At 37.9% G+C, this 21,390-nt stretch overlaps 1 protein-coding gene across 5 annotated transcripts in view; it reads right to left on the bottom strand.

The window, feature by feature from the left end:
* EFL1 (elongation factor like GTPase 1) overlaps positions 1-21,390 on the bottom strand; it is a 135,230-nt gene that overhangs the window by 74,730 nt on the left and 39,110 nt on the right. For 4 of the 5 annotated variants that reach the window (XM_082448581.1, XM_082448578.1, XM_082448582.1 and 1 more), the window contains 3 exons: positions 19,349-19,500; positions 18,941-19,107; positions 8,062-8,200 (listed from right to left, as the gene is read on the bottom strand). In XM_082448581.1, the coding sequence (XP_082304707.1) occupies positions 8,062-8,200; positions 18,941-19,107; positions 19,349-19,500 (458 nt within the window). The remainder of the gene's footprint in view (positions 1-8,061; positions 8,201-18,940; positions 19,108-19,348; positions 19,501-21,390) is intronic. The other variant, XM_082448580.1, reaches the window with a different exon arrangement.

Raw genomic sequence — 21,390 nt, 5'->3', positions numbered from 1 at the left:
CAACCAGGTCTCAGTGGTTATTTCCTCCACGTTTAGACCTGGGGCAGCTGCAAAATGTCTAACAATAGCCAATATATAGTCCCTCTATGACGGGCACTCGACTCAGGCCAATCTTATGTTTCCATGTCTGAGCAATACTCACTGGACTTCCCATCTCCATGTCTTCCCAAAGCCTCACTGCAATCCCATTTATTTTAGTCAAAGTACAACCTGATGATCTGCTAGCAACTGCTCACTATGGTTTCTCCATGCATTATCACACGCTTCAAAATCTTATTCCCTCCCAAGCCTTCTTTACTCTCACCAGCCGACCATGTTTTTTACACTGTTGAGTTGAGAGAGGTTATATTCTATATACCACTAACCATTTGACCATTTCACTGCATCCCTCATCTTTCCCCTTTCACTACCTCTTTTTCTCTCTGAAAAACAGCTATTATCAAACTCTATTATACACACACACACACACTTTCCCTCTCTCTTTGCCTTGACCCAACCACTCCTTCAAACCATTAACCCGTGTCGCACCTTTCTTCAACTGAAAAACTTCAGCAAAAACTGTTTCAATTACCTCTTCCTTTATTTCCTGTGACAAGCTGGTCTCTATTTTATAAGTGCTATTTAAGAGTAAAAGAGGACTATCATATTTGGAGACGGAAGGGAAAAAAATTCCCATCACATAATCATTTGTTCTCATATAATATCTAGAGTGGCAATAAGCTTATTAATAGTCAATTCTTAGGTTATGAAGCTGTATTAGTCTATCTATTCAAAAGAAGTTATGTAGTTTTAGCCAGTTACTCCAGTGAGTGAAAATGAGGATTCAACAGACACATCTTAAAATAAGCATTTTACTAAACCATATGGTAACAATTCGATCTTAGGTAACAGACAAGAGGGCTCCAGCTATCTCATAACCTGCTCAGCTGCCTTAAGGACTAAAGGGATCAACAGCTTGTCGCATTTAAGTGCAACTGCAGTACACTGGTTGAAAAGTGTTGAATTAGAGTGTGTATAAAAATGTAATGATAAAAAGAATAATGCATATAAAACTAAAGAAATCCAGCCAAAGTTATAAGTAAGATTCAGGCTATAAATACTTTCATTTGAAAAAAAAGAAAAAAAATGAACCAACTCTTTTGAATAAAAAAGAAAGGGACAATAACAATTGATAACATTATCAAATCACAACTGACAACCAACCAGGTATAGTTGCTTTCATGGTGTTAATCAAACTTCTTAAGGGCCAGAAAATTCCTGTGTCATTTAAACTGTTTGCAAAACAAGAAGCAATGAAAATATCCCCTAATTTGTTATTTCTTCATGCAGCTAGTAGAAAGCTGATATCTAAATTCCACAAATATAAAATATACAAAAAACTATAGATCAGGCAAACTTACAAATACTATAAACACTTTACAGAAAAACTACTAACAAATAGAATTCACTGCTCTATTAACATATTGAAATATACTCATCAAATAGTTTATTCCAGGAATACAAAGCTGGTTTGATATTAGGAAACGTGTTAATGTGATTCACAATATAAGTGGGTCAAAAGAGAAAAACATGTATCACCTGAAAGATGTGGAAAACACCACGTGATAAATCTCAATATCTATCCACATTTAAAAAATTAACCTAGTAAACAGAAACAGGAGGATACTTTATTTTAATTGTAAAGACTATCCAGATCAAATCTCATAGAAACACTAAAATGTTTACAGGAATTCCTATACTATAAAAGGAATAAGACACCACTCTTAAGCACTGTTCTAAGGGTTACAGCAAACATACTTAAACACAAGGGAAAAAGCTATAAATATTGTGAGAAGAGATTATCTCCAAGAGAAAAACATACAAGTTACAAAACAGTAGAGAAAGTGTGATTTTTTTTTTTATTAAAAACATACTACTGAACTGTACACTTAAAAATGGTTAAGAAGGTAAATGTTGTGTCATTACATTTTTATCACAATTTAAAAATATATATACACATACACAGATTAAAAATAAAAAAAAAAAAGACTGGTGGTTATCCCTATGGTAAGAGATAATTCTTATTTAGCTTCCCTGAACTTTTCAAATATATCTCTATCATGACCCACATTATACTGAAAACCATCTTTTAAAAAGAACTTCTAAAAAAAAAATAACCCTCAGAATTCACATATAAGCCTTATGACCTCAAAATAAAAAAGACAAACTTATACAGTGAAGAAATAAAGAAAACACAAACATAGAATTGATCATGAGAAAGACAGTCTACCAGATTGAAAGAATCAAACTTTTTATGTGCCCTGCCAAGATGATTTACAAGTGAACTATTTCAAAACTTTCAAAGAAATGATGATTATCACATTCTATAGAAATGTCTCTAGAATAACAATGTCCAAAATGGTAGCCACTAGCAACATGTGGTTACTGAGCACTTGACATGTGACTAGTGTATCTGATGAAGTAAACTTTTTTAATGTTATCCGATTCTAATCTATTTAAATAATGGCATATGGCTAATGGCTACCAATTGGACAGTGCAGCTCTAGAGGGTAGAAAAGATGGACGCTTCCCATTTTGGAACTACCATGACACCAAGAAAATAATGTCAATTTTATTAATAATACAAGAAAAGTCTGGATGAAATACTAGAAAATTGAATCTAACAGTGCATGGAGAAAATATGAAAATGCTCAAGTACTGTTTTTTCTAGAAACACAAGGACATCTTAATAACCAGGAAATAAATATAATTCATGATATCAATTATAGCAAGGAGAAAAGCTCTATAACCTTGTCTTCAGAGGCTGAGAATGTATCAATAAAAATTAAGTATCTATTCCTGATTTTTAAAAAAAACCCAAAACTTTCCTAGCATGATTAAGAGATATGAATCAATAGGCATCAGCAAACCTGAAACTAAAATACTAGGAATATCTTCATTAAAGTCAGGAAGGAACAAGACAGAACAGCAGCTATAACTATTATTTATCATACTTTTATAGGCAATAAAAATAAAAAGAAATAAGACACATAACTCTTAGGAAACAGGAGAACAAATTCATTATCATCTGCAAAGAAAACTTACTAAAATCAGTTGGAACTATTAATACTAAGAAATGACTAGTAAGGCTGCTGGTTATTTACTGATTAAAACAGAGTCTTTCCAAGTGGAAATGTTGATAGTAAGGCATATTTAAAAGAAATTCACTAGTAAGTGAATTTAAAGTATTACAAATGTACTACAAAGGCTTAAGAGTCACAAACTGCTGAGCTTTCCCTTGAAATAATCAAATCAAACCTGCTAGTAAAACCCTTCAATGGCTTCTGCCTCGTCAGTCACCCCACATGACTAAGGAGAACACATACACTCCCTCTCTCCATTTAATCCACACTGATTTCCTATCAACCCAGCAACCAACCACGGCAAAACTAAAGCCATTTCAGGAAAAGGCTAATTAATATTTATTATTTTCTTCATGTTGCAAAAAGAGGAATATCATGTTTCCTCTTAGAATATGTCCCTGAAATTTTTAAAGATTTAACCATATGGAAGAGATCTAGAAGTGTGTAAGAAAAGGCTAAAGATTTGGAATCCTAATTCAATTTCCCCTCACATTTTAATAGGCGCCTGTAGCAAACATTTATTTTTAGAGAAATTCTCAGTAGAGAATTGAACAAAAGACTATTGTGTGTTCAACACAGTAAGGTTTCTCTGGTCCCATCTATACCAACTTTTCAAACATCAGGTTGGAATTAAATGATTTTAAACTTTAAATTGACTATTTCCAGACCATAAAATCTAACCACACTTAGTCGGTGTAAGTATTCCAAGTGAGTTATAGCTGAGTTCAAGTGTGAAATCTGCATTTTTCAAGTACCAATAAAGGAACTTTCCTTTAGACTTTACACTGACTTGTTCAAGAATGCCATATAATGTTTTCATTTCCCTCCCCAACAAAAATTTTCATCTGCCCCTGATAAATCTGACTTGGTATCGTTTCTGATGAAAAGCATATGGGTATCGGTCATATCACTCTACTATTTTCTTATTAAAATGAGAATTGTAACTTTTTCTCTAAGTTAGGAAGAGTGAAAAAGAAGTTTACAGGCCTGCCTGATCACTATGAACATCGCTATGTCTTAATTTGCAATATGTGTCCTACCACGGGCCTGCTAAAATACAAAAGGAAACAAGAAATTATCTATGATTAGTGGTGTGGTCATCTTAAAACATGTCCACAAATTCCTTGACATATCTCCCAGCAAAGGTGGAGTTAGTTCCCTCTCTTTGAGTGTGGACCCGTCTTAGCGACTCTCACTTCTTAATAAAGAGAAGGTGGCGGAAATGAGACTGAAGGCTTTAGAGGCTGGGTCATAAAAGTTGATACAGCTCCCTCCTGGCTCTCCCTATTGGGATGCTCACCTGCAGAACCCAGCCACCATGCTGTGAGGAAGCCAGGCGGCCACATGCTCCAGCCCCAGTTCCACTTCCAGAAAAGGTCCCAGCCGACAACCAGCATCAAACAGCAGACAAGTGAGTGAAAAGAGCCTTCACATAACTGTAGCACCCAGGCTTTGAGCACTTCAACTGACACCATGTGGCACAGAGACAAGCTGTCCCACCAAACCATGTCCAAATTGCAGATTCATGAAAAATTTACAAGTGCCTTTGTTTTAAGCCACTAGGCTTTGGGTGGTTTATTATGCAGCAACAGATAACTGGAACATGTAGATTAATTCAACCACATTCAGCCACTCAACTTATTCTTTCCATTCACCCCCTGCCCACCCCCTGCCACAGGAAGACAAACCTGTTTTAAGTAAACAACAACAATGCTGACATAGAAACCTGATAGCTAGAATCCCAGCATTTGTTACCCTTGCTGGCAATTAGCTTTCTCTTGTTCTGTTTGCTTCTCACCTCTTAACATACCAGAATTCTTGGCCTTTTCCTCTGTCCTGCCTTAAACTTACTCCTAGCTTTGAAAGGTTGCTTTTATTAAACACCTGGCTTATGAAACTGCTACTACTGCTACATATGCTCCAGTTTTTTAATCAATAAACAAGTGAAATTTGCCTTACAAAAGGTAATTCTGACTCTCAGGCTAGTAACTAGTTCAACATGTTCTGATAGAGCCACTGAAATGGGTTCTCAACCCAACCAAGTAACCATATCAAAAATGTACTGTTCCTTCTAAGGAATACTAGGAAGGGAAATATCCTAATAACTAAAATAAGATTTTTCTCTAAAAAACACAAACCTGAAAAGTTAAAGTCTGAGGGAACCTTGGAGATAATCTAGTTCAGGACTTTTTTCAACCAGTGGTATACTGACATAATCCAGGGAAGATTTTCATGACAAAAGTATTAAGAATTTGTATCTTACTCCATCCTCACTGAAATGTCAACCTGCCATAATATAATGGCAATTTTAAACTTGAATTCTGTTTGTACTTTATTTTTACATTTGTATGCATGTATTTTACAAACAAGACGTACAAAATATAATTTTGTTTATATTTTACAGCTACAGCAATAAAATGTATCCATACAATGCTATTTAATGTTCTGTCCTTAAAGTTTAGAATGTATGATAAATATAACAAAAGCAGCCCTGGGAGTCCATAAATAGTCTTCTCAGAAAAAGAAATTAAAGTAGCTGTTCTATTTTTACTATAAGAAATGTTGGTAAAAATTTCTCTAGTCCAAATCATGTGGCAAAACTGAGGATCAGAAAGGTTATACAGTTGGCCTGAGGCCATATAACTAGTTAGTGGCAAAACCATGACCAGAATTTTGGTATACTCATGTTCTCTAGTCAGGCATGAGGCTCCATTAGATTTGGATTAATAGAAGGAAAACAATTACTGTCTGCTTCAATTCAGAAGGTAAGTCAAAGTGGTTGGCTGGATTCCAACCCCTTCAATGCTACATTTATAATCATTCTGGAAGACTATCTTCCTCCTTAATGTAAAGAAACAGAACCTTAATGAAGGGGCCTCAGGCAACACCAGGGCAATGTGGAGGAAATGTGGCTGACAGTGTGGACTGGCTATTCAAAAGCCATTCACAACCCCAATATCCCTTGCCTTAATTGTAGAGACTATAAGAGACTCAATCCTTGGCCTCCACTGCAGCTAGGGGTGATCACATGACAAAATTACAAAGAAATGAGGATATATACATCAGTCACTAACAGGGCATTTCTTCCCAAATAAAAACATCAGTGCTATGAGAAGGCCTTTGGCCCTTGTGCCCTCTTCCTGCCAGGAATGTCGATGTGATTCCTGGAGATGCAGGAGCCATCTTGGTTCCATGGGGACAAAAGCCACATGCTGAGGACTGCAAACAGGCAAAGAGAAGAAACCTGGCTCCCTGATGACATAGGAGAACCATCCCACCAGCCCTCAACTCTCTGTCCTCTATCTTAAACTTCTTACTGAGTGAAGTTTAAGACTATGCAGTTGGTTTTTTGATTACCTGCAGCTAAATACAATCCTAATTCTTAAACGAAATAAATCTGGCTTTTCTCCCTAATCCATTTTGTCCCAAAGTTGGGTGTCCAACTATCTTATTTTTTTATCACTGAATTTGGTAAATGAATGTTTAATCACCTCCACCACCCTAGCTCGTACCAACACCCCAAAATGTTTTAAAAGATCAGTAAAAGAGAATGAGGCATGTCTCTTTCCTCCAAGACGAAGACAGTTTTAACTTGTAGTAGGTCTCCTGTAGCAGATGGCAGAGTTAAGGGCTGCCTTAGGAGGCAGATGAAAGAGAGATGGTTTCCCTACTTATAACCCAGCTGACCTCAGTCCTGAACAGCATATGGAAATCTAGAAACAGAAAGAAGGAAACCAGAACTATTGCATGTCAAGTTCCTAACCTCTACTGGGGAAAGAGCACAAACAATGAGCCTTAACTGGAGGGGATACTATAAAAACCATTCACTCAACCCTTTATTCAATACCTTTTCTTTCACTTGAACATTGTGTTAAGAGATCTTCGATCTCACCTTCCATTTAAGAAACAAAATTAATTGAATCAAGAGAAATACAGTAATCCCAAGGAAGGCTTATAAACAAAAATAGGGTGTTTTCTGTTCATCGTCCCATGTCCTTCCTGATAAAATATTTTGCTGGCTATGGAAGCTTGTAAAGTTATATCAATTGTTAAGGTTTAATAGCATTTTCCAAAGGGGTGAAAAGAATGGGTAACACTGATGAGAAGTTAGGAATTCTACTAATTTCATACCAAAAAAACAAAACAACAACAAAAAAGGAATGAAAAAGTTTTAAAAAGAATGTATCCCAGCAAGGGAGCATCAAAATGCTTTGGCATATTTCCCGGACTAAAGTGGACAAAATCCAGCTGTTCTGGACCAGTAGTCTAGATCATTTCTCTAAAACATAAAAAGAATCCCCAGCCCAAGCAATCACCCAATAAATAGGTCTATAGCTGACAAGGACCCTACGGGTTCAGAATGGGATACAACATTCCCCAACACACTCAGGTTCCTGTGATGATCCAAGGGAAATTCCTTAAGCTAAGTCTTTAGGATTGTACTAAGGACCTTAAAATGTGAATTCTGCACACAAAGAGCAGAAGCCAAGCAAGTAATAAACATTATGGAGATAAGGAGCAGTATTTATGGATATATAATATAAAGCAACATTCAATGGATAAAAAATATTGCGAGAAAACAGACCTTTACATCAGAATAGTTTCCGATAATTTAGAACCAGAAGTGTCTTATTCATCTAGACTGACTTTAATGTGAGCAGGAATTCTCCTTCTTGCTCCCAAACAAATGGAACTCCAGCTTAGGATAGAGCATTCACAGATTACTTTTTTTTTTAAGTAGAACTACCATAATTTACAGCAAGCTATTGCTGTACATGCTAATTACTCAAATGCACTAAGTTAAAGCCTAAGGACACCAGACAAAAATAAACAAACCAAAAACGAGATCAAAGTCATTTCCTTTGAAGACTTCACTTAGTTTGTGTGACAGGTAATCTCTCAGAATGGACTACAGATATAATACATAACACCACCCTACCTAGCACATTTCCTGGAGGTACCTTCTCTAGATCTTCCAGTTCCCTTCCCATCAGAAGATACAGGTTTTCCAGGGTACAGCATGCCATGTGGGGGACTGGGGGAAGGTCATCTAATGGAGCTGAGAAGCCTAATGGCACCTAGGCAAAAAAATAAAATAAATAAATAAAGGAAGATAAGTTAGAAGGCATCAAATGAAAAGATTAGTTAATACCTACAAAGTTACTTTTATTCAAAAGTAAGATATAGTGCAGTCATATTTCATGTACCTGAAACGGCATGATACAAAAATAAGTCTCAGTTTATGAATAAATTCTGAAATAGTGAAACCTCTCAAATATTCAAAAATTGTCAAGAATTCCACATAATCATAAGCTTTATGGCTAAGTAATATAAATTCTGTTGTGACCTGGTAGCACCACATTAACTAACAAACAAAAATCCCCATAGCCCTTTGCTAGTATTTACATGAACCATGTCATATACCAGTTCTGGTGACCACTATGCTATTATTTCAACACTCATTATTACTATTATCACTTAAAATTGTAATAATATTATTATAATGCCATGTCAATTATAATCTTATTATAATGTCCTTTAAGCATTCAACAAGGGCTGGTGCTAGTGCTGAGTAAGACATGAAAATGAGTAACTTTGGAAGAGCAGTTAGACGTAATAAACATGCCATGTAATGGCCAAACAACTGCTATTGACACTATATGCTACACTGTTCATCTGGAAGAGAGCATGCTGTGAAACATTAGGGACTCATGAGAAGACACAGCACACTCACATGCAAAGATATACTACAGGGATAAGAGATTTATGAACTCCCCCTACATCATATTTATTCTTATGGAGATACTGTCTCAAATTATTCAAGACATTGTCTCGAATAATTCAGTGATCTCCATATAAATGCAAGTGCCCTGAAAGCATTTCAACCAAGGAACCAACTTATCTTTGATACCGAAAGGCCCAAGGCACTGTGCCTGTGCTGTGAGGAGAATAAAACGTCCAAGACATAACATATACAAAGATAATTACCATTGCAAACCTAGAGTGAGTGACAAAAAAGCAGTACAGGCAAGTAAATTCATAAAATCTCAGAGGAGGGAGAAGATAATGTGTTAGGGTAGACGTGGAAACTTCATGAAAATGATGACCTTTCAGGCACCTGATACATTTAAATGTACATGTTCTGACTCAGTGACAACTCTGCAGGGGAGCTCTAAAGATAGGGTGGAAGAAATTTAAAATATAAGGATCAAATTGGAAGAAACAGAATTATGCAGACAGTATGATCATTCACTTAAAGCAAACTACAGATAAATTATAATTACTAAGACAATTTAGCAAGATGGCCACAGACCAATATACAAAACTTAATTAACTGTATGTCTATAAATCAGCAATAGAAAATATATATATTTTTAGAACAGTAACTTTTGCAATATCAACAAAATATAAGAGAGCTAGGAATTAGTAACAAAAGTGATTAAACATTTTTATAGAGAAAATGATAAAACTTTAATAAAAAACATTTTAAATGACCTAAATAAGTGAAGAGCTATACCTAATACATTCATGGATAGAAAGATTCAGCATTGCAAAATGTTGACTAGTGCCATACATGTACCGATTTAAATCAATACCAAAGTCTCCACAGGACTTTTCATGGAACCTGACAAGATGACTGTAAAGTTTATAGAGAAGAGTAGAGAGTTAGGAATAAACGAGATACAAAGAAAAACAAGGTAGAGGAATTTGGCCTTTTAGATGTCAAAACATGTAGAAAAGAAGACAACACTGAATAGGGACAGTGACAGACAAACAGAAAAAATGAAGTCTAATAGTCCAGAAACAGACCAATGTACATGTGAAATTTGATTTATTACAGAATTGACAAAGCGGATTAGTGGGTAAAGATAGGATTATTCAATTAATGGTGTTGGAACAAACTGGTTATTTGTATGCGGACAAAAATCAAATTGGATCCCTTCTTCATACCACATACAATACAAACACTAACTTAAACATTTAAACATGAAAGGCAAAACATTAAACTTTAGAAGAAAACAGAAAATTTTGTGTCTTCAGTGTAGTCATAATTTTAATTTTCTTAAACAAGTTACAAAAAATAACACCCATAATGGGAAAGACTGATGAATTCAACTACATTAAAATTAAGAACTACTGTCCACTGAAAGACACTAAATAAGAAGTGTGACAAGTCCCAAACTGACGAAGTAATTTGTAAAACTTAAAAATGACAAGGAATTAGTATCCAGAATACACAAAAGAATATACAAACTTAATATCCAGAATATATAAAAATCAATATTAAAAAGTATATATTGTACAATAGAAAATTATGCAAAAGACCCAAAGAGATATCTTCATAAGAGAAAACAAGAATGACCAATAAACATGTTAAAAGAGTAATAAGGAAAATGTAAATTAAAACCATAACAAAACACCATATCATACCCATTTGATTAGCAAAAATTAAAAGCCTGACAATACCAAATTTTGGTGAGGACGTGGAATAACTGGCACTGTTAAACACTGCTGCTGGGAGTGCAGGTCAGAACTGCTTTGGAAGACAATTCGGAATTATCCAGTTAAGCTGAAGATACACACAGGCAATTCCACTATGGGCATATTACCTTGAATTTTTTGCAAATATGCACAAGGAAGATGTACAAAAATATTCAATGTAGCATTGTTTCGATTAGCACAAAATGAAAGCAGCCCAAATACACATTGAAAGGAAAATGGATAAATAAAACATTTCTATAATGAAATACAATACAGCAGTGAACAATAAATGAACTACAGGAATAAGCATCAACATAAATTTACCTCACAATGTTAAGTTAAAAAGCAAACTGGAGAGTAACTACAGTAAGATTCCATTTAAACAAAGTACACAAACAGGATATTCTTTAGTGATGCACACATAGGTTGTAAAACTATAGGGAAAAGCAAGACAAGGATGGAGCAGACAGACTAAAGGCAGTCCTCCTATGATCCCTGCCTCCTGGTGTTCACCTCCTTGTGCAATCCCTTCCCCCTCAGTGTGAGTGGGGCCTGTGACTTGCTTCTCACCAAGGGAATATGGCAAAGGTGATGGGATGTCACTCCCACGATGACCTCATGTCACACAAGACTCTGTCTTGCTAGTAAATTCACTGTACAGTCTCCTCTCGGGCCTGATGAAGTAAGCATCCAGGCTGGGAAAGTCCACATGACAGGAAACTGCAGGCAGCCTCTAGGAGCTGACAGCAGCCAAAAGAATCTGGGGCCCTCAGTCTCACAGTTACAAGGATGTGAATTCTGCCAACAACCTAAGGAAGTCTGGAAGCAGATACTTCCCCAGCTGAGCCTCCAGATGAGAATACAACTCAGTCAACATTCTCATTGCAGCTTTGTGAGACCCTAATAAGCAGGACTAGATCAGCTGCGCTCAGACTCCTAACCCACAGAAACTGTGAGATGAGAGAGCAGAAGCAAGAGAACTACAATTCTGCAGCCTGTGGAAGGAAAACCATATTCACAGAAAGACAGAAAAAATGAAAAGGCAGAGAACTTTGTACCAGATGAAGGAACAAGATAAAACCCCAGAAAAACAACTAAATGAAGTGGAGCTAGGCAACCTTCCAGAAAAAGAATTCAGAGTAATGATAGTGAAAATGATCTAGGACCTCAGAAAAAGAATGGAGGCAAAGATCAAGAAGATGCAAGAAATGTTTAACAAAGACCTAGAAGAATTAAAGAACAAACAGAGATGAACGATACAATAACTGAAATGAAAATTACACTAGAAGGAATCAATAGCAGAATAACTGAGGCAGAAGAACAGATAAGTGACTTGGAAGACAGAATGGTGGAATTCACTGCTGTGGAACAGAATGAAGAAAAAACAATGAAAAGAACTGAAGACAGCCTAAGAGACCTCTGGGACAACATTAAATGGAACAACATTCACATTATAAGGGTCCCAGAAGGAGAAGAGAGAGAGAAAGGACCAGAGAAAATATTTGAAGAGATTATAGTCGAAAACTTCCCTAACATGGGAGAGGAAATAGCCACCCAAGTCCAGGGAGCGCAGAGACTCTCAGGCAGGATAAACCCAAGGAGAAACACGCCAAGACACATAGTAATCAAACTGGCAAAAATTAAACACAAAGAAAAATTATTGAAAGCAACAAGAGAAAAATGACAAATAGCATACAAGGGAACTCCGTAAGGTTAACACCTGATTTCTCAGCAGAAACTCTACGAGTCAGAAGGCAGTGCCATGATATATTTAAAGTGACAAAAGGGAAGAACCTACAACCAAGATTACTCTACCCAGCAAGGAGCTCATTCAGATTCGATGGAGAAATCAAAAGCTTTACAGACAAGCAAAAGCTAAGAGAATTCAGCACCACCAAACCAGCTCTACAACAAATGCTAAAGGAACTCTCTATGTGGGAAACACAAGAGAAGAAAACGACCTACAAACAAACCCATAATAATTAAGAAAATGGTCATAGGAACATACATATCGATGATTACTTTAAACGTGAATGGATTAAATGCTCCAACCAAAAGACACAGGCTTGTTGAATGGATACAAAAACAAGACCCATATATATACTGTCTACAAGAGACCCACTTCAGACCTAGGGACACATACAGACTGAAAGTGAGGGGATGGAAAAAGATATTCCATGCAAATGGAAATCAAAAGAAAGCCAGAGTAGCAATACTCATATCAGATAAAATAGACTTGAAAATAAAGAATGTTACAAGAGACGAGAAAGGACACTATGTAATGATCAAGGGATCAATCCAAGAAGAAGATATAACAATTATAAATATATAGGCACCCAACATAGGAGCATCTCAATACATAAGGCAACTGCTAACAGCTATAAAAGAGGAAATCAACAGTAACATAATAGTGGGGGACTTTAAGACCTCACTTACACCAATGGACAGATCATCCAAATGGGAAATTAATAAGGAAACACAAGCTTTAAATGACACAACAGACCAGATAGATTTAATTGATATTTACAGGATGTTCCATCCAAAAACAGCAGATTACACTTTCTTCTCAAGTGCACACGGAACAATCTCCAGGATATATCACATCTTGGGTCACAAATCAAGCCTCAATAAATTTAAGAAAATTGAGATCATATCAAGCATCTTTTCTGACCACAACACTATGAGATTAGAAATCAATTACAGAGAAAAAAACGTAAAAAACACAAACACATGGAGGCTAAACAATACGTTACTAAATAACCAAGAGATCACTGAAGAAATCAAAGAGGAAATCAGAAAATACCTAGAGACCAATGACAATGAAAACACGACGATCCAAAACCTATGGGATGCAGCAAAAGCAGTTCTAAGAGGGAAGTTTACAGCAATACAAGCCTACCTCAAGAAACAAGAAAAATCTCAAATAAACAATCTAAACTTACACCTAAAGGAACTAGAGAAAGAAGAACAAACAAAACCCAAAGTTAGTAGAAGGAAAGAAATCATAAAGATCGGAGCAGAGATAAATGAAATAGAAACAAAGAAAACAATAGCAAAGATCAATAAAACTAAAAGCTGGTTCTTTGAGAAGATAAACAAAATTGATAAACCATAAGCCAGACTCATCAAGAAAAAGAGGGAGAGGACTCAAATCAATAAAGTTAGAAATGAAAAAGGAGAAGTTACAACGGACACCGCAGAAATACAAAGCATCCTAAGAGACTACCACAAGCAACTCTATGCCTATAAAATGGACAACCTGGAAAAAATGGACAAATTCTTAGAAAGGTATAACCTTCCAAGACTGAACCAGGAAGAAACAGAAAATATGAACAGACCAATCACAAGTAATGAAATTGAATCTGTGATTAAAAATCTTCCAACAAACAAAAGCCCAGGACCAGATGGCTTCACAGGTGAATTCTATCAAACATTTAGAGAAGAGCTAACACCCATCCTTCTCCAACTCTTCCAAAAAATTGCAGAGGAAGGAACACTCCCAAACTCATTCTACGAGGCCACCATCACCCTGACACCAAAACCAGACAAAGATACTACAAAAAAGGAAAATTACAGACCAATATCACTGATGAATATAGACGCAAAAATTCTCAACAAAATACGAGCAGACAGAATACAACAACACATTAAAAGGATCATACACCACGATCAAGTGGGATTTATCCCAGGGATGCAAGGATTTTTCAATACACACAAATCAATCAATGTGATACACCATACTAACAAGCTGAAGAATAAAAACCATATGATCATCTCAGTAGATGCAGAAAACGCTTCTGGCAAAACTCAACACCCATTTATGATAAAAACTCTTCAGAAAGTGCGCACAGAGGGAACCTACCTCAACATAATAAAGGCCATATATGACAAACCCACAGCAAACATCATTCTCAACGGTGAAAAACTGAAAGCATTTCCTCTAAGATCAGGAACAAGACAAGGATTTCACTCTCGCCACTATTATTCAACACAGTTTTGGAAGTCCTACCCATGGCAATCAGAGAAGAAGAAGAAATAAAAGGAATACAAATTGGAAAAGAAGAAGTAAAACTGTCACTGTTTGCAGATGACATGATACTATACACAGAGAATCCTAAAGATGTCACCAGAAAACTACTAAGGCTAATCAGCGAATTTGGTAAAGTTGCAGGATACAAAATTAATGCACAGAAATCTCTTGCATTCCTAGAATAAAATACCTAGGAATAAACCTACCTAGGGAGACAAAAGACCTGTATGCAGAAAACTATAAGACACTGATGAAAGAAACTAAAGATGATACCAACAGATGGAGAGATATACCATGTTCTTGGATTGGAAGAATCAATATTTTGAAACTGACTCTACTACCCAAAGCAATCTACAGATTCAATGCAATCCCTATCAAATGACCAACGGCATTTTTTACAGAACTAGAACAAACAATCTTAAAATTTGTATGGAGACACAAAAGACCCCAAATAGCCAAAGTAGTCTTGAGGGAAAAAAACGGAGATGGAGGAATCAGATTCCCTGAATTCAGACTATACTACAAAGCTACAGTAATCAAGCAATATGGTACTGGCACAAAACCAGAAATATAGATCAATGGAACAGGATAGAAAGCCCAGAGATAAACCCACGCGCCTATGGTCAACTAATCTATGACAAACGAGGCAAGGATATACAATGGAGAAAAGACATTCTCTTCAATAAGTGGTGCTGGGAAAACTGGACAGCTACATGTAAAAGAATGAAAGTAGAACACTCCCTAACACCATACACAAAAATAAACTCAAAATGGATTACAGACCTAAACATAAGACCAGACACTCTAAAACTCTTAGAGGAAAACAAAGGAAGAACACTCTTTGACATAAATCACAGCAAGATCTTTTTTGATCCACCTCCTAGAGTGATGGAAATAAAAACAAAAATAAACAAATCGGACCTGATGAAAATTAACAGCTTTTGCAAAGCAAAGGAAACTACAAACAAGATGAAAAGACAACCCTCAGAATGGGAGAAAATATTTGCAAACGAATCAACGGACAAAGGATTAATCTCCAAAATATATAAACAGCTCATGCAGCTCAATATTAAGAAAACAAACAACCCAATCCAAAAATGGGCAGAAGACCTAAATAGACATTTCTCCAAAGAAGACATACAGATGGCCAAGAAGCACATGAAAAGCTGCTCAACGTCACTAATTATTAGAGAAATGCAAATCAAAACTACAATGAGGTATCACCTCACACCAGTCAGAATGGCCATCATCAGAAAATCTACAAACAACAAATGCTGGAGAGGGTGTGGAGAAAAGGGAACCCTCTTGCACTGTTGGTGGGAATGTAAATTGATAAAGCCACTATGGAGAACAGTATGGAGGTTCCTTAAAAAAGTCAGAATAGAATTACCATATGTCCCAGCGATCCCACTACTGCGCATATACCCAGAGAAAACTATAATTTAAAAACACACATGCACCCCAATGTTCATTGCAGCACTATTTACAATAGCCAGGTCATGGAAGCAACCTAAATACCCATCGACAGATGAATGGATAAAGAAGATGTGGTACATATACACAATGAAATATTACTCAGCCATAAAAGAATGAAATTGGGTCATCTGTAGAGACGTGGATGGATCTAGTGACTGTCATACAGAGTGAAGTAAGTCAGAAACAGTAAAACAAATATCGTATATTAACGCATATATGTGGAACCTAGAAAAATCGTACAGATGAACTGGTTTGCAGGGCAGAAATGGAGACACAAATGTAGAGACGTATGGACACCAAGGGGGACAAAGGGGCTGGGGAGGTGGGAGGTGGTGGTGGTGGGATGAATTGGGAGATTGGGATTGACATGTATACACTAATATGTATAAAGTGGATAACTAATAAGAACCTGCTGTATAAAAAAATAGATAAAATTCAAAAATTCAAAAAAAAATAAACTTAAGGTTGATGTTTTAAAAAAAAAAATGCAGAGTCTGATTCAGCAGGTCTGGGGTGGGGCCTGAGATTCTGTATTTCTAACAAGTTCCCAGGTGATGACAACATTTCTAGTTCATGTGAGTAGCAAGCATGAATAGGTCTGTGTAGACAGGAGGCTGGAAAACAGGTAAGGGATACATCACACAAAAGTCACACTGAGGAGTTTGGGCTTTCTCCTTAGTGCATTGGTGAGACACTGATGAACTTTAAGTAGGAAAGGGATACATCATATCTGCAGTTTTAAAAATGACTCTGGTTACCGAGTACATGTGTGTATGTGTTTGGGGGAAGGGTGTGTGTGTGCAGCACATTTCTGCTCCAGAGACATAGTGATGTTCAGCCCTAGAGAAGTCACCTATAAATTCTCGGTCAGATGTGAACAGAAGCAGCAGCCAGCTGGGGAAGCAGAATGGTAGGCAGTGGTTCTGAAACTTGAACAGGCAAGGAAATCACCAGGAGGGATTATTAAAACAGATTCCTGGGTCTAACCCTCCAGAATGTCTTCTTCCGTAGCTCTGGAGCAGGGCCTAAGAATCTGCACTTCTAACAAGTTCGCAGGAGATGCTGGTACTGCTGGTCTTGTCTTGGGATCACACTTTGAGAACCACTGGTGTAGTGGAAAAAGCACAGGCTTTGGGGACCATACAGATATCAATTCAAAGCTCTGACCCACCACTTCCTAGCTGTGTGACTTTGGGCAAGTTTTTTAAACTCTTTGAGTCTCCGGTTTCTTATTTGTAATAAGAAAACAGTAAAATAATACTAAACTCATGGCAGGATGGTTTAGTAATGATGGTGGTAAGGATTAAGTAAAGTACACATAGTGTGTGCTTGATAAGGCAGTGGCTTTGCTTTGGGTTGCACTGGAAGGCAGGACCAATTTAAAAAAAAACAAAACAAAACTGTGAGATGAGAAAACATGTATTGTTTTAAGCTGCTAAATTTGTGGTCATCTGTAACATGCAGCAATAGAAAAAAATAATACAAAGGATAAACACAAAATTCCAGGAAGGGATATGTCTGAAATATTCACTTTTTTTTTTTAAGTAGCTGAAATTAGGTTTTACGGGGATCCAATTACTGAAATAAGGAGTCATTTGTGCTGTCAATTCATTTTATCATTCCTGCTTTAGTCATCTGACACATAAGCAGTTGATTTCAATCCTGAGCCCCACAAGAGCAAAGATACACTATGTACAGAAGATAAACTGGAGTGCTCGTGGAATTTCTAATGCCCAATAAATCAGTGTTTCACTAAATAACAATTTCTTACTCCTCTGGACAGTTTAGAGAGTAAAAAAGGAAAAAAATTAACCAAGACCACCCTTTCTGATAAATAACAAACTATCAATTACGTGTAAACCAAGATGGTAAGATGATCATAAATGGATTTTTATACATGCCATCACAGCACTTTCACCCTCCCATAAAACCTAACCCTATACACACCAACTGCTGTGCTCCTTCTTGCTAAATCCAAACATGTCACAGACTAGCACGAACTGCTTAGCCACCACTCAGCACTGCAATGTCCAAGGATCAGACTGCTAAAACTGATGGAATTAGCATTCAAGGCAAGGCAAAGTTGATGGCACAGACTTCTGTCAACTGCCATCTCTCTCTCTCTCATTCATACAGCAGCTCCCCTGGTTAACCTGCAAGGAGAGGAGCACGTGCTTTTCTGCTCGTGATGCCGCACGTCTTAGAAGCTCCTAACTTACTGCTTCTCGCTGATCCTGACTGGCTCCCTGGACCTCTGGCATTCATCCTATGACCTTTATCATTTATTTACTACATATATACCTTGTTTATGTCCAAAAATGTTCTGACGGCTCTAGCTTGTGGTTTCTTACTTGCCCTTTGGCTCAGACATATTTAGATGCTGGCTGTTCACCGACTTTCAGACCCTCCTGATCAATTTCTGGGATCTGCCTGCCAAGAAACTGTTGCCTATCACCTGCTCACTGCCCATGCCTTTGGCCTGTGCCACCTAGTTTTTGGATATTTCTTGAACATCTGCCATTGCCCTGGCTCCAACATGACATATGTTCTTACCAGTTCCTTCCTCTAGCCTTGAGCAGAAAAGCCTTATAATTAACTAAATAAGGTTTGAAAACTTGGTTCATATACTGGTTTAATTTCCTAAATGCTACTAAGCGAGACAGGTTTACCAAATGTTACTGAAGTAACACAAGAGGAAGTACATGGATTCACCTGAATGTGCCTTTCTAGAGACAAAATAAATCTACTAATAAGGTAATCACCAATCTCAACCAATCTGACAAGGTATCAGAACCTTGAAACAAACTAACATTTTACTTCCAATTCTTACCCGCTGCAAAAACTCAAGAGGACTGTATTTGGGCCCCAAGACGAAAAGTTTCTTTCCTCTTCGAGCCACGCCACTGAATACTCGAGCAAATGCAATAAAAGGCTCTTGGTCATTTCCTTCCTGGGGCACAGGTTTAGGGGTCTCACTCTCCACCTCTTGCTCATCACCTGCCAGAAGCCAAAGGATAATAAGTGCCAGGAATGCTCTCTCCAATCCAGGGACTGCTGAGAAACTCAGAGGGAACAGGGAATATGCTATATTCAGCCCAGTTTCAGCAAGGAAACACCAAGAATGAAAGTATACTGCTAAAAGCTACCTTTAAAGCTAAAAAGCCCAAGAGCTAAAGGATGAGTGTCCCAAGTTATGTAAAAATCCCGTCTCACCAAAGCCTATTTAGGAAAGCTATACCTTTTGGCTCTTCTCCCTGTGGACTCGTTTCAAGGGCACTCCCATCCTGGGTGGGCTCCAAGGGTGCTTGGCCCTGCGCGGCTGCCAGCTTCTCCGCGTGCCTTTGTCTTGCACGCTCACGCCTCTCAGCAATCTCCTCTTGAGTGAGAGGTCTACAGGATACCACAGATACGTTAACACCTGGCAACATCAAGCATCTCTCAGTCTGCTCAAGCAGAGAAACAGCAAGTATTAACGTAGCTGGAGAAGATGATGGTTGGTCCCCAGTCCCATCCGGGCGGAAGGTTTCCCCAAGTTCTCTCTCTCACTGCAGCAAGAGGAGAGAAGGCCTGTCGGGCTTTCTCTGAGAATGCTGCGTCCCCAGCTAGTCTGAGCTTATGAACTGACATGCAAGAGCCCATGTCCCCACACAGAGCTACACACAACAGCATGGAACCTTTCTTAGGTACCGATGTTCCTCCTCGATAAGGCAAAGGACAGGAAAAGGAAGGGTGTGAGTAACAGACACCGGGGCTCAGAACACCCCTGTAGAGAGATAAGCATAAGACTTCAATGAGATTGAGGTTTTCTCCTCAAGTACAAAAATATATCTTCATGGAGAATTGAGGTCCAAGAAGAAGGGTCAGGCTGAACGCTGGCAATTCATCAGGATAAGAGGTCAAATAGTGATTATCAGTCGTTGTGTTAGACCCAAGTACCACCAGAGAAAAGGCAGTGCGTGGGTGTGTCTGGCTGTCTGCTGGGGGGTTCATCTGGAGGGTGGGTCATGTTGGTCATGTTGCTTGATCCTGTCACTTTGTGCCTGCCTCCCCTGCTGTCCCCCACTGTGATTTTATGATTCCTGCTTCACTCCCTGGTCTCTGACTTGACACCTGGCTGATAATCTCGTCTCCCAGCCTGCCATTCCCCTTTCCCCTTCTCTCTCCTTAAGCACTGGAATCCATTCAGATGGCCATTCTGAGAGTGCACTGTCCACGTGCATTCTAAATGGCCACATGCTCTTGGAGATCCTGATGTCAGGTACCCTAAAACCCCTTTTTACTTTGTGTAGGCTACCCTGGGAGGTGAACGCTTAAGTCACTGACTGTCCACTGCTATCCTCTTCAGACACCTGCCTGCTAGACAAGACCTCCCACTAGGGCTGGACACCAATTCTACTCCCTTAGCACCTGCCCCTCGAAATCGAAGAATTCGGTTCTAGGAGTCGGCCCCTTCTAGTCAGACCCATCCCAATGCAGGTAGCAGGGCTGTGACATAAGACACAAAAAAATGAGAGCACGATCTTTGAGAATGGCTTGCTCAGGTGTCGTTAGGCAATCAAACCTGCTGGCAGTTTCGCTACAAGAGATAAGCTCCTCCTTACTGGAAGCTCTACATGTTAAAGGCCTTTCAAATACAGGATAAAAGCTGCTTCCTCATAATTCCTTGTCATGGCTCTTGTTCTGTCTTCTGGAGCAACATCCAACAAACCTTCTTCCCTCTGCCTTCCTTTCAGTCATCTGCATTCATGCCCTTCTCCTCCCCCTCCCCCTTCTCTTCTTCAGGCTACACACTCCAGCTGCTCCTTCAATCAACCCTTAGATAACTTACCTTGTTTCTAGACTTTTGATAAAATCTTTTACAAGAGTATCTGAAAAGTATGAATTAAAATATAAAAGCAGAATACATTATTATTACTACAAACAGGGTGGGAAAAAAAAACCTGATGCACTTGTTAGCACATGGAGAGAAACTGTCTCTTCCAATGGGCTTATCACTATGATACGGACATTGTGTTCATCACTCTACGTATATTATAGCACATATTATCAAAACAAATGACACAGGTATTATTACTCCTAGTTTACAGACGAGAAACTGGAGGCTTAGGAAATTTACATAACTTGATCCAAAGTGACACAGACAATAAATGGAGGAGCCGTAATTCAAATACAGATATGACTCCAAACTCTATACTCGTTATCATCAGGCTATGTCTCCCATCCAGAAGGAATTAAAGACGATAAAATCATCATCACATTCAGTAAATGTGGTTTTATTTT

This window comes from Balaenoptera physalus (genome assembly GCF_965194825.1).
Source record: "Balaenoptera physalus genome assembly, chromosome: 2".
In the NCBI taxonomy this organism is placed as follows: Eukaryota; Metazoa; Chordata; class Mammalia; order Artiodactyla; family Balaenopteridae; genus Balaenoptera; species Balaenoptera physalus.
The sequence above is the reverse complement of the archived record's forward strand: the minus strand, read 5'-3'. Positions and strand labels throughout refer to the sequence as shown.